Here is a 12,177-nt window from a genome sequence, read left to right as displayed (position 1 = left end):
AGCCCCTGCCACCCAGCGTTGCTATTCTCTCTAAATGAGTGTGTGCTGAAGGGATGAGCAATCTCCAAGTCCTTAGATTGGACAGAGGCCCATAGGAAATGGCAGTAGGGACACCGTCTGATGGGTGACAGGCTGTGGAGGCTGCAGCACCCAAGGCCTCGTAGACAGGGATAAGAGTGATACAGCCCAGAGCTTCCAAATGCCCAGCTGCCCATCCACTGAGAGTCAGGGTTCACTGGATGTGGCCATGCAGCCCTCACTGCAGACCCTGGGGACTAGAGCATCCTCCAGGCTCCCTGGGCCATCTGAGCAAAGGGTTTGAGCACCTCAAAGCCCAGGCAGGTGATTGCCTGGTGAGGCAGGAGCACCACTCTCCTTGGGCACCAGGCTGGAGTAGGGGAGCCTTCTGGTGGTTTAGGGGTAACCTCCTGAGATCAGAAGTGCTGACTCAAAAGGGGGCAGAGCAGGGAGAAGGGTGGAGCCAGGCCTCAGGTTTGAGTCCATCTCTGCCTCTCCCGGCCTTTGTGAGCTGGGACAAGTCACTCAGCCTCTCTGTGCATCAGTCCCCTTGGTAAACTGAACAAAAATATTAATACCTACTTTTGTTGGCAAAAGTAACATAGAAAAACATGTAAAGTTCTTAGGCTCCCAGCTGTCCCATGTGAAAGATCCAACAAAAATTTACCATCATTATGTTTATTCTAAGGAAGAGAATTATCACAATTTGCCTTCTCTTCGAGTCAATGATCCAAAGAGGAAATCTTTCCTGTCTGGTAAAACCAGTCAGTGTTGTTCAAACAACATTGGGAGGGTGACACCATGCTCTCCACCACTCCTGGCCCTGAGTGACCAGCTCAGGAGACATTCAGTGGATGGGGTGGAGCCAGCAGACACACTGGTCAATGGTCAGAGAGAAGGGTCTATGGGCTGGGAGGCCAAGAGAAATCGTTGTTTGCCTTCCTGTATTTAAGTTGGAACATGGGAGGTAATGCTCTAGATAAGAGTTTCCTGGTACTCTTGAGACCACAATGCATGGGAAATGAGTGGTGCCACATCCAGCACTGGCAGGAGAGGCTCCTGAGACCCCTTTCTCCACGCTTTGAGCATCTCCCTTGTCAGATGCCCAGACAGACCTCTCTGACCCACAATCCCAGTGGCCAACTGTCAAGGGCAAAAGCAAGGATCCTACCCCAGGCTCCTGCTTACCTTGTCCCAGGGCTGACAACACATCAATGGCACCTGGTTGTAGTTTTGAACAAAATCACACAAGATGTCCAGTTTGTCCTGAAAAGCAGATGTGGCTGTGAGGAAGCTGTAGGCATGGATGCTGCCTCCAGAAGGTCTAATTCCCTCTGGCTCTATGGCTTGTGAGCACGCTGTCGTCAGGAACTTCCTGGGACATCAGTGCAGCCTAGATCTGGGGCAGGGGCCAGGCAACTCCTGTGTGTGTTGGGGGAGGGGGATGGTGGTCACTGAGAGCAGGCCTGTGAGCTGGTAGTACAAGGTCCTGGCAAGCGGCCACAGCCCTGCCTGAAGTATGTGTGGCTTCTCCGTGCCCCCCTCCGACTGTCAGGGGGCGAGGCAGGGTTGGCCCTGCAGCTGACATCTGAATCTCAGGGAAGAAGCAATAGATCTGACAGGGACAGGGCAGAACTGTGGGAGAGAAGAGCAGAGCCCGGCAGACACTGTGGGGGTCTCTCTTCCTCTGACCAGTCAGTGGGGCCTTGCCTCTCCCTCCCTGTCACCTCCTGCCCCTGCCAGGCTGCCTTCTCCTCCCAGGGTGACCACAGCACTTCCTGGGAGAAGGACATTCCCTTCAGGCCCTTCCTCTGTGGGGCCCTTAGCACCCCAACTCAGAGGATCACCAGGACCATGCAGTGAGCTCTGCCCACACTCTGCTGAGGGGACTTCTGCAAGAACAGTTGGAGCCACTGGCATTTATGGGTGGTTCAATGGTGGTAGGCACTTGGCTGAGAGCTTTCCCCCTGCCTGTGCTAGTTTGTTTATGATTCACTTTGATTTTACACATCCATCTGCTGGCCGATGAAACCCCAGTCATTGGTGGAGTTGATGACAACCTCCGTGAGAACCAAGGCGGTCCGGCTGCAACCCAGAAACAGAAATCCCTAAGCCCAAGGGGAGGCCTGGGGTGGTACCCAAGTGATGAAAGTCCAGTGCCCATACATTTCATCTCACACAAGCCACGCTTTTGGCGCCCAGGACTGTGGGGCATGAACCTGCAGCCCTATCCTCCCACACCTTAGCCTTAGGTCCCATCTCCCACCCTGAGAAGACCTCTCACCTCCATTCTTTGCATGCTGTCTTCTTGGCACCCACAACAAGGGACAATCACTGTGGGACATGTCTGTATGGGACGTGTCTCTGGCTCCTAGAAAGAGAAAACACTGTCTGCTTCCTGGTCTGGCAGCTCCTGGGGGCAGACACAGGCCTCCTGTTGCCCCGCACCTGTCAGCTTTTGGCCACTCAGCAAACGTTTGTGGGAGAAATCCCGCACCAATGAGTAGCATCTGCCCCATCACAGAGTGCCCTCCAGGGAAAACACACACAAAGTCCTGTGGGTTTGCACACATGGCTCATTCCAGAAAGACCAGGGGGTACTTTCTAGTTCCCTTCATTTTCCTCAAACTGCCCTTGGGAAGCCTGGTCCTGGGCTGTGTGCTGTGCTGGAGGGCTGTCAGGGTGAGAGCACTAGACAGTGACGGGCTGCATTACCTGACTCTGGCAGATCCAGCCTCCCATGTCACACTGCAGCCAGCTCAGCAGCCTCCCAGTGCTGGGAGGCCTGTCTCCTCCCCTGCCCCAAACTCTTGCCTCCCCCACCCTGATGCCAGGCCCCAAGTTTCAAGGACACCATGCCCAGGTCCACCTACTTTATATGGGCACTGGTTTGAGCCACCTCAACCTGCTCACCTGCCCTTAGGTCCCTGTGCTCCCCTGGGCCTGGGCTCCCTCACAGCTCAGTGCCAGGTCAGACTCCCTGCACCCTCCTCAGCCCCACAGTCCTTACAGGCCACCACCAGCCAGCCCCCTGCCCTGGGAGGACACAGGGAGGGGGCCGAAGAAATGGAGCCAGGGTACACCAGAACCCACAGGGGGGTCCAGGTCCCTGACCTAAGGCTCCTGTTTTACCTGGTCCTGAGGAAGGGCCCACTGCAAACAGTCCTTTGGGAATTGACAAGAAAAGCCCCCTTTATGTCACTGGGATCCTAGCAGTGGCTGCACCAGCTCCCCTAGGCCGCCACTGCAGTGACAGTGCCCTGGATCAGGCCGTGTTGGGTGCAGGGCAAGGTTTTCTGGGTGACATTCTGTGAGTTCCACGTCCTCCTTGGGCCCCTCCCTCCCCGCTGACACCCTCTTGTTCCTCCTGGCTCTCTGCGCAGGTGGGTGGAGCTGGTGGGTTGGGGAGTGGAAGTAGCCCCTAGGCTGCAGGAGGCCTCTGTCAAGGTCACTGTGCCCACCAGGCTGCTGACAACATCAGGACCAAACCAGGACTTACCCTTTCTGGTATCTGCACTGGGGTTGGCTCCTTGAATGTCTAGATAGAAGGTTAAAGAGACATAAGCAGAGCTGGGAGGGGCACAGAGTGTGCTGATGGCCATGCTGATGGGGGATCCTGCTCTGGAGCAGCAGAACAGAACATGGGGTTTTGGGTGCCAATCTGGGTGCCCATTCCTCCCTGAGTCTCCTCTCTGAGCCTCAGGCGGCTCAGGTAGCAAAGGGAATTGAAAGTTCCCTGTGGGTTTGATGGGGAGACAGCCAGACTAAGGAGCCTGGTCCTCAGGAGAGGCCTCCACATGGGAGTTTTCCTCAGCTGCTCACCATCATATGACAGCTCATGGCCTAAACCCTTCCTCTCTCCACCAGGTGCCCCTCCTCCCTCCCTTCCTACCCCCCTCTTCCGCAGCCTGCTCTGGCTTTCCAGTCCTCAGGGATGATAGTCACCTGCACTCAGGGCTTTCTCTCTCTCTCATCCATCCTTCTTTACTGTGATTTTACCTGCTTGTTTCTGGTTGGTTTGCCTGCTCTTTCTCGCCTCTGCTTTTCTCTTTCTCTATCCAACACTCTGGCCTGTGTCCTTGCAGACCCAACTAGGCAGTGCTGCTGCCTCAATCCCTCCCTGAAGCCGGCCTCTGTCCTTTGCTGTTGCTCTGGTTACAAAGGGCACTTGCCACAAACTGAGGCTGACATTTTGCCCCCAATGCCCCAAGTACCATTACCAGACTGGATACCAGACTGTGAGCTCCTGCAAGGATGTTGGCACCTTCCAATGTGTCCCCTTGTGCCCAGCAGGGGTCCAGCACAACCAGGCCCTTAGTAATGACTGAAGAAGGCATGCCGGGAGGCTCTGGAGATGTGCAGAGACCCAGGCTAGTTTTCAAAGGCACAGCTGCCACAGGAGTTGCGAATGAGGCCAGCGTCACTCTCCCTTTGGGGCTACCCGTGCCTCCAGTGGGACCACTTCTTTCCTTGCCAGCACAGGCAGCCTCCACAGTGTCCCCTGAGTCCTTCGGAATCCTGGCTGCTGTGAGGCTGCCCTGTTCTTGGCTGTCTGAGTTCACTTCTGCCCAGGTGCCAGGGCAGCACATAGGCTTGCTCCCTGAAGGAATCACATGGCAGGAGGCTCCTTAGAAGCCCAGGCTATGCCGGGAGAGGAGGACAGAGTACCTTGTCTGCTCATGTGGCCATATGGAGCTTATGGGAACCTGTCCACAGGTGGGATCAGGCAGGCAGGCACGGCATTCCCCCGGGGTTGGTCACAGGGCTTCGTGGGCAGGAGTTACTCACCTTCTTGAAGCATAGCCGCCAGATGCAACAGAAGAGCAAGGGGAACATGAGCATGGCCGGGATGAGTGTGAGGAGGTATAGAGGGTTGGCAATGTGCATGAACTGTGTAGCGGGTGGTGGGGCAGTCCTTTTGTCAGGTGGCATGTCAGTTGTTGGGTCAGGTGTTGGATCAGGTGGTGGGTCAGGTGGTGGGGCAGATGGCGGGGCAGGTGGCGGGCCAGGTGGTGGGTCAGGTGGCGGGGGAGGTGGTGGTGGTGGAGCTGGTGGTGGTCGGGGAGGTGGCTGGGTTGTTGTAGTGGTAGTCCGCCGGGTAGTGGTACGCCTTCGGGTAGTGGTAGGCTTCCGGGTAGTGGTAGGGGCAGGTGTTGTGGTAGTTGTAGGTACAGTTGTCGTCTGTTGAAAGGACACATGCGAGAGGCTTGCAGTGGGCATTGGTAGGCTCCAGCCAGGCAACCAGCACCAGGCATCCCTCACCTACTGCCTTGTCCAACTATTTCCTTCTCCTCAGGTTTCCCCATCTGCAGTGGACACAGTGGGGCTAGGAGGCCAGGGCTGGGACCCCACAAGCTGGTGCAGGACACCAGGGCAGTGGCAATTAGGCACAGGAGTCCCTTCTCCCAGGGTCACCTCCTCTATAGCCTAACTCTCTCTGTTGCCCATGTCATGCACCTGGGCTAAGGTACGTGGATGTGGAGCTCTGAAAAGTGAGCACCTGGGGAGCAGCACCTCAGCCCCAGGTGCCTCTCCCTGAGCTGAGTCCCCGCACCCCACATCGCTGAGGCTTCCCTACCAGCAGAGAGACAACCTCCCTGCCCAGTGCAGAAAGAGTTAGCAGAGAGGCCACTGAGGAGCAAGAGAAAGAGGAGAATCTGAAGGGAGGGCGTGTCATCTGCAAAATGACAGCATGTGTTCCCCTAGCAGAAGCCAGGGCTGTGATGTTCATGAGTCAGTTCAGAGCCCTTCACCAGCTGCATCAATGCAATGGGAACACAACCTAACTGAGCAGGGCAAGAGCTGGTTCTACCGTCTACATCCCCTGTGCCTGGAGCTAGATTTGTTGGACCCGGGTAGTCCAGGGGTTTAGACCTGTGGTCCCTAGCACACAGCCTTCCAGCATCTCCCACTCACCCCAGCTGGAATCTAGATAGACCAGAACTCCCTACCACTAGACCTGGGCCTGGGGAAGTGGCAAGTTGGCTACCCTTGTGGGCAGAGCTCTAATTGGTTCTACCACGATCCTAATGATACTTGGTCCACAGATAGAGAGCAGAGTTTCTAAAAGGCCTGGCCAGCTGACTGTATCCAGGGGTCTAGTAGATGCACTCCTAGGGTACTTTCCAAACTGAATGGGGAAACAGCTCCCTCATTAAAGGCTAAAACCTGGGCTGGCTGTGAGATGCTGTGGAGGTGGCTGTCAGCACCAGGTACCTACTGGGCCTGCCTATAGTCTCTGGTCCCCTTTCCTGCCTTCACAAGGGTGTCTCTCCCTCCCGTGAAGGGGATGTGCATATCTCTGGAGTGAGGCTGTAGCTTGACCCAACACTCACACATTCCTCACTGATGATCTCAATATCGTTGTTGATGAAGCTGATGCCATTGTTCAGGCTAACTTCAATGAAGACCTTCCTAAACACAGAAAGGGAAGACAGTCACCACCTGTAAGGATTGATACAGTTCCTGCTCTTAAGCTGTAGCCCACGGTTCTCCTCATAATATTGACGTAGAACATAAGGCGTTTAGTGAGCAGGGAGCAGATAGCATGGGTAAGTTGAGCTCATTTCCATGCACTACAAAATCAACCTCTGTATAAAAGGCTGACCATACAGCAAGGAGCCCTGCACAGGGTCAGATGCCCTTGTGGCCATAGGCTAAGTGACCAGGGATAGCTTGGTGTCACCATCTCCACTCTTCTTTATTCATAGAATAAACCCTATGCATGGCTTCGCTTCATATGGTTGGTAGGAACACTGGTACCATCCCTTGGACAAATCATCTCCTGCATTCCTATCTTCCTCAGCAGATCCCTGAGCACCTGGGGGACCTCCAACAAAGGTGGTTGCCAAGGTGACCCAGAACCCTCTAAGAAAGAGACAGGCATTGTCCCAGCAGAGGCAGCATCTCACAATCTGGAAAACTCATGATGACAACAACTGCCTATGAAATCCCCGAGCTGGGCACTTACTGGCCTGGATATTCTGTCTTTATTCCTGGGCACATTAGGATGGTATCTTGCACAGATGTGGCTTTTTTGTCTGAAAGAAAATCATGTAAAAACTAGAGGCCCGGTGCACAAAAATTTGTGCACTTGGGCAGGGGTGGGGTTTTCCCTCAGCCCGGCCTATGCCCTCTTGCAGGCTGCGACCCCTCAGAGGATGTCCACCTTCTGGCTTAGGCCTGCTCCCTGGGGGATTGGGCCCAAGCTGGCAGTCAGCCATCCCTCTGGCACCCCGGCAGCACTTGGGGGATGTCCACATGCCAGCGGGGAGCAGGCCTAAGCTGCAGTTGGACATACTTAGTGCTGCTGAGGAGGTGGGAGATGCTCCCACCACCACCCCTGTACTGGCAGCCGTCAGCCTGGCTTGTGGCTGAACAGAGCTCCAGGTGTGGGAGTGCACCAACCACCAGAGGGCAGCTCCTGCATTGAGTATCTGCCACCTGGTGGTCAATGTGTGTCATAGTGACCAGTCATTTTCAGTCGTTCTGCTGTTAGGGTCAGTTTGCATATTGTCCTTTTATTATAAAGGATGTCAGTGGATAAAGAACCACCTTTACTGAGAACCACCTAAAGATGATCTGAACAAAATTCCTATAGTTAAGGATATGAAGAAGGAGCCACACCCAGCATGAGTAATAGGTTAATCCCACACCCACAGTATGGTGATTAAGGAATGAGAGGCACAAAATAATACACAATCCAGTTTAAAAAAAATGGCAGAGGACCTGAATAGACATTTCTCTAGAGGATATACAGACATTTGAAAAGATGTTCAACATTACAAATCACCAGTCAGAGGCAAATAAAAACCATAATGAGATATCACTTCACACTTGTAGGGATGGTTATCAATAAATCAACAAAGTGTTAGTCAGGATATAAGGAAAGGAGAACCTTCATGTACTGTTCCTGGAATTGTAAATTCATGCAGCTACTATGGAAAAAAAAGTATGGAGGTTCCTCAAAATATTGAAAATAGAACTACAATATGACTCAGCAATTTGAGTTCTGGTTATTTAACCAAAGAATTCCACAACACTATGTTGAAAAGATATGTACACCCCTATGTTTATTATAGCACTAGTGGACTGGTGCATGAATTCATGCACATCAAAAGGAAATTAACTAGAAGACATTTTAATATTGCTATTGACTCTTTCTCTATAATAGAAGTGTCAACCATATTCATGATTGACAATGACAGATGGAAACACATGCATGTGATTGGTGCCAGTGAGAACTTTAGATAGATAAACTTGCTTAATTAGACCTGCTTTCTGATTTAGCTAAACTTTTCTCAGCCTAGTGAAGCACCCTAACTTCTCTTTCAGATAATTGTCAGCAACACAGCAGAAAATATCAACACAAAGCATATTACTACTGTAGATCATGAAGGGAGGACAAAGGGTAAAATATTTAATGGCAGCAGTGTTTGATTATATTCTGCACAGTGACAAAACCTGAAGTCATTTTCAAGGTCCACCATTTCTTACTTCTTTTCAGTTGGATCAAGTTTCTATATTTAAAATAGCCAAGGTATGGAAGCACCCCAGTGTACATTGATGAATAAGTAGAGAATGTAGATGTGTAATGTATACACAATGGAACATTACTCAGCCATAAAAATAATGAAATCTTAACATTTGCAATGATATGCATGGACCTAGAGGATATTATGCCAAGTGAAATGAGTCAAACAGAGAAAGGCAAATACCATATGATTTAACTTATATGTGGAATATAAAAAACAAAATAAATGAACAAAGAAAACAGAAACAAACACATAAATATATAAAACAAATGGATGGTTATCAGATAAGGAGGGGCAAGGTTAAAAATGTACAAGTGATTGAAAAGTACTAACTTCTTGTTATAAAAATAGCCATGGTGTTATAGATTGCAATAATTGTATATGGTATCAGATAAGTATTACACCATATACTTATCTGTACTGGGGTAATAACTTCATGGTTTATATAAATGTCAAATGACTAGGTTGTATACCCCAAGCTAACATAATATTGTATGTCTATTGCAACTAAAAAATAAAAATTTGGAATGTCAATGTACATGTTCATCCATCCATTTCCACTGTTGCTTGCCCTGGCAAGCAGAGCTAACATTTTGGCACCCACCGGCTTCTCTTCCCTGCCTTCTTGAACACATACTATGTCTCAGGCACTGTTTAATGCTCTATGTTTAATAGGAACAAGGCAGGCAAAGGCCCTGCTCTTAAGGGCCTTCCATTTCAGGTTTTTGAGAGAGAGACAATGAAATAACAATTAAGAAATAAGTGCCAGAGATTTAAAAATGCTTTAATATCAATAAACAAGGGAAGGTATAGAAAAAGAAGGGGAGGGAATATTGCTTAGGAATGGGTGACATGTCCTATCTTTAAGGATCTTATTTATCTTCCAGATAAACTGACACATTTATTTTGAAAATGTTTTAATTTCTGGGATTTACTTAAAAAATTCTATGGTGAGGATATCAACAAAACCAGACTGACTAGGGTTGTTAATTATTTAAAGTAGGTGATGTATGCTTCAAGTTCACTCTATAATTCTTTTTACTTTTGTATATTGTTGAAAATCTCCTTTAAAAATAATGTGTCTCAGAGGAGAGATCTAGGATGACTGGTGTAAGAGGATGTGTAACATGCATCTTTCCATAAGCAGCATCATTCCGTAAACACACTGAAATATACACCTTTGAATAAAGCACTTACTCCTGAGAGACAACCGACGGGTGATTGAAACAGACAGGAAAAAGAGACCCAATAGAGAAAGCCAGGATACCATAGTGCTTATCCAGAATCTGCAGGAACACAGCAGATCAGAGGCAGCAGTAAGCACCATTGTTTATGTCCCCTTGACTTTGATAAGGGAGGTGGGACATCATTCTGGGTACTTTGGCCTACTTGCAAGATTGCTGCAGTGCATTCCCAATCACACTGCCCCTGAGCCCATTTTAGGTTTGAATAAAAAGACAAGGCAGGATCAATAGGCTTAACCATGCACTCTTGGCACTGCTACAGGCCAATAAACCAGCACCTCAGCTGTCATCAATTCCTGCCCAGCCCCTACTGGCTGCCCAAACTACCTGGAATACACAGCCTTCAAAGAGGTTGCTCTATACAACATCACTTTCTGAATAACATGTGAAAAAAGACCATATAGAGAACACTGGGGAGCTGTGGGAGTTGTCCTTGAACTTCAGAAAATCTCTTGAGTCTAAGGTGTTAATGAGAGCTATTGTAAACCTCCCACCCCCATCTTGATATGGCAGGTGGACACTCTATCCAGGTGCTCTGTCATACCTGTAAGTTTATCATGGCATGTTCCTGTATACATTGTCTGAGCCTAATTAGGCTCCAAACAAAGGGAGCAAGCAAGATAACAACACATTACTACACATATCTGGCCTCCCTCCAAGTTGGTCCAGTTTTATAGGCCAGATCCCTGGATAATGTGGTCATTCACTCAGCTCCCTCTGTACTTTCAATTTTATATGGCACACACAGATTGTACAGAGGTCACTTCTACACACGGCCACTTTTTCACAAATGTAGGAGATAGTTATTTTGTCTAATGCATAGAAACAAACATAGAAATTCAAACAAAATGAAAAAAGAATCTCTATCAAACAAAGAAACTAATAAAATGATAATAAATGGTCTAATCATTCAGAGATAAGTAAAGAATTTTAAAAAATGGTCTTAAAGATGCTCACCAAACTTGACATTGGAATAGAGCAAATTGGGGAGAACATCAATATAGAGTTAGAAAGTATCCGAAGAAATGAAGCATACCGAAATAATATAATAACTGAAATAAAAATACACTACAAGGAATCGACATCACATTAGCTAATAAAGAAGAATGAATCAGTGGCCTGGAACACAGGCGAGTAGAAATCAACCAATCAGAACAGGAAAACAATTATAAAGATGAGGATAGCTTAATAACTCTTAGGAAACATCAAGTGCACAAACATTCACATCATTGAAATATAAGAAGGAGAAGAAAGAGAAAAAGGAACAGAAACCTGGAAAGGAAACACATCAAGATTAAAAAGCACAGAGAATTGCAAACAAGTTAAATCCAAAGAGACCCACACCCTGATGTATTATAATTAATATGGAAAAAGTAAAACATAGAGAAAATTTTGAAGGCAGCAGGAGGAAAACAATTAGTTACATACAAAGAAACCCCCACAAGGCTGTCAGCTGATTTATTAGCAGCAACTTTATAGGACAGAGGTAATGGAAGTACATCTTTAGAGTGATTAAAGAAAGGCAAATACAACTGAAAATAATTTATCCAAGCAGGTTCTTACTCAGAATTGAAGAAGAGATAAAAAATTTCCAGACATATAAAAACTAAAGCAATTCATCACCATTAAACCAGCTTTACAAGAAATGATAAAGTGTCTTCTTTAATAAGAAAAGAAAAGTTATAACCATAAGTAAGAAAACATGAGAAAGAAAAATTCTCAGGTCAAGACAAATGTTTAATAAATATAGTGACTCACACGTTAAAAAGTTACTATGCCTAAAAACAAATGTACTAAACTCAACTCAAAATGAATAAGTAGTAAAAAGAAACACAAAACAAAAGGATCTGAAATATGGCATAAAAACAAAGCATGGAGATGGGATAAAAACCGTTCTTTCAGAATATATTTGAACTTAAATGTACATCAGCTTAAAATAGACAGTTGTATATAAAGAATGATATGCATAAAGTTCATGGCAAACACTAACTGAAAACTTACAAAGGATATGCAAAGAATAAAGAGAACAGAACTGTAATAAAACACTAAAGAATATTAGCAAACCACAGGACAAAGAAAAATAAAAGAAAGGAACAAAGGAGAGAGCTGAGAAGTCAGTTGCCAGGATCCCTGTGCTGAGTCATTCCCCCATACTGCAGAGGCCATATTTCTCAGGAAGGGTATTTCTCTCCATGCAATGTCAGCCCTGGGGGAAGCAATAAGCCCACACATGAGGACCCATCTCACCCCATCCTGTGGAGCTTAAGCTCTGCTGAACAGTACAGCCTGGGGATCGTTAAGTGACAGAGCCTAAGGGACAGCCTGCAGTACTTTGATAGTTATTTTGTCTAATGCATAGAAACAAACATAGATCTCTGGGT

The 12,177-nt window shown here is 48.0% G+C and overlaps 1 protein-coding gene across 1 annotated transcript in view; it reads right to left on the bottom strand.

Annotated features, from left to right (window-relative positions):
* Window positions 1-12,177, bottom strand: part of LOC139021562 (anthrax toxin receptor-like) — a 113,069-nt gene that overhangs the window by 627 nt on the left and 100,265 nt on the right. Inside the window, exons 11-16 of the mRNA XM_070431948.1 lie at window positions 6,989-7,058; window positions 6,354-6,432; window positions 4,807-5,199; window positions 3,518-3,556; window positions 2,303-2,389; window positions 1,207-1,284 (exon numbers count right to left, since the gene is read on the bottom strand). Coding sequence (XP_070288049.1) covers window positions 1,207-1,284; window positions 2,303-2,389; window positions 3,518-3,556; window positions 4,807-5,199; window positions 6,354-6,432; window positions 6,989-7,058 — 746 coding nt within the window. The remainder of the gene's footprint in view (window positions 1-1,206; window positions 1,285-2,302; window positions 2,390-3,517; window positions 3,557-4,806; window positions 5,200-6,353; window positions 6,433-6,988; window positions 7,059-12,177) is intronic.

This window comes from Myotis yumanensis, unplaced genomic scaffold, assembly GCF_028538775.1.
Source record: "Myotis yumanensis isolate MYYU_CA2020_CCGP unplaced genomic scaffold, mMyoYum1.0.hap1 SCAF_13, whole genome shotgun sequence".
Classification (NCBI taxonomy): Eukaryota; Metazoa; Chordata; class Mammalia; order Chiroptera; family Vespertilionidae; genus Myotis; species Myotis yumanensis.
This window is presented reverse-complemented; position numbering and strand designations above follow the sequence as displayed.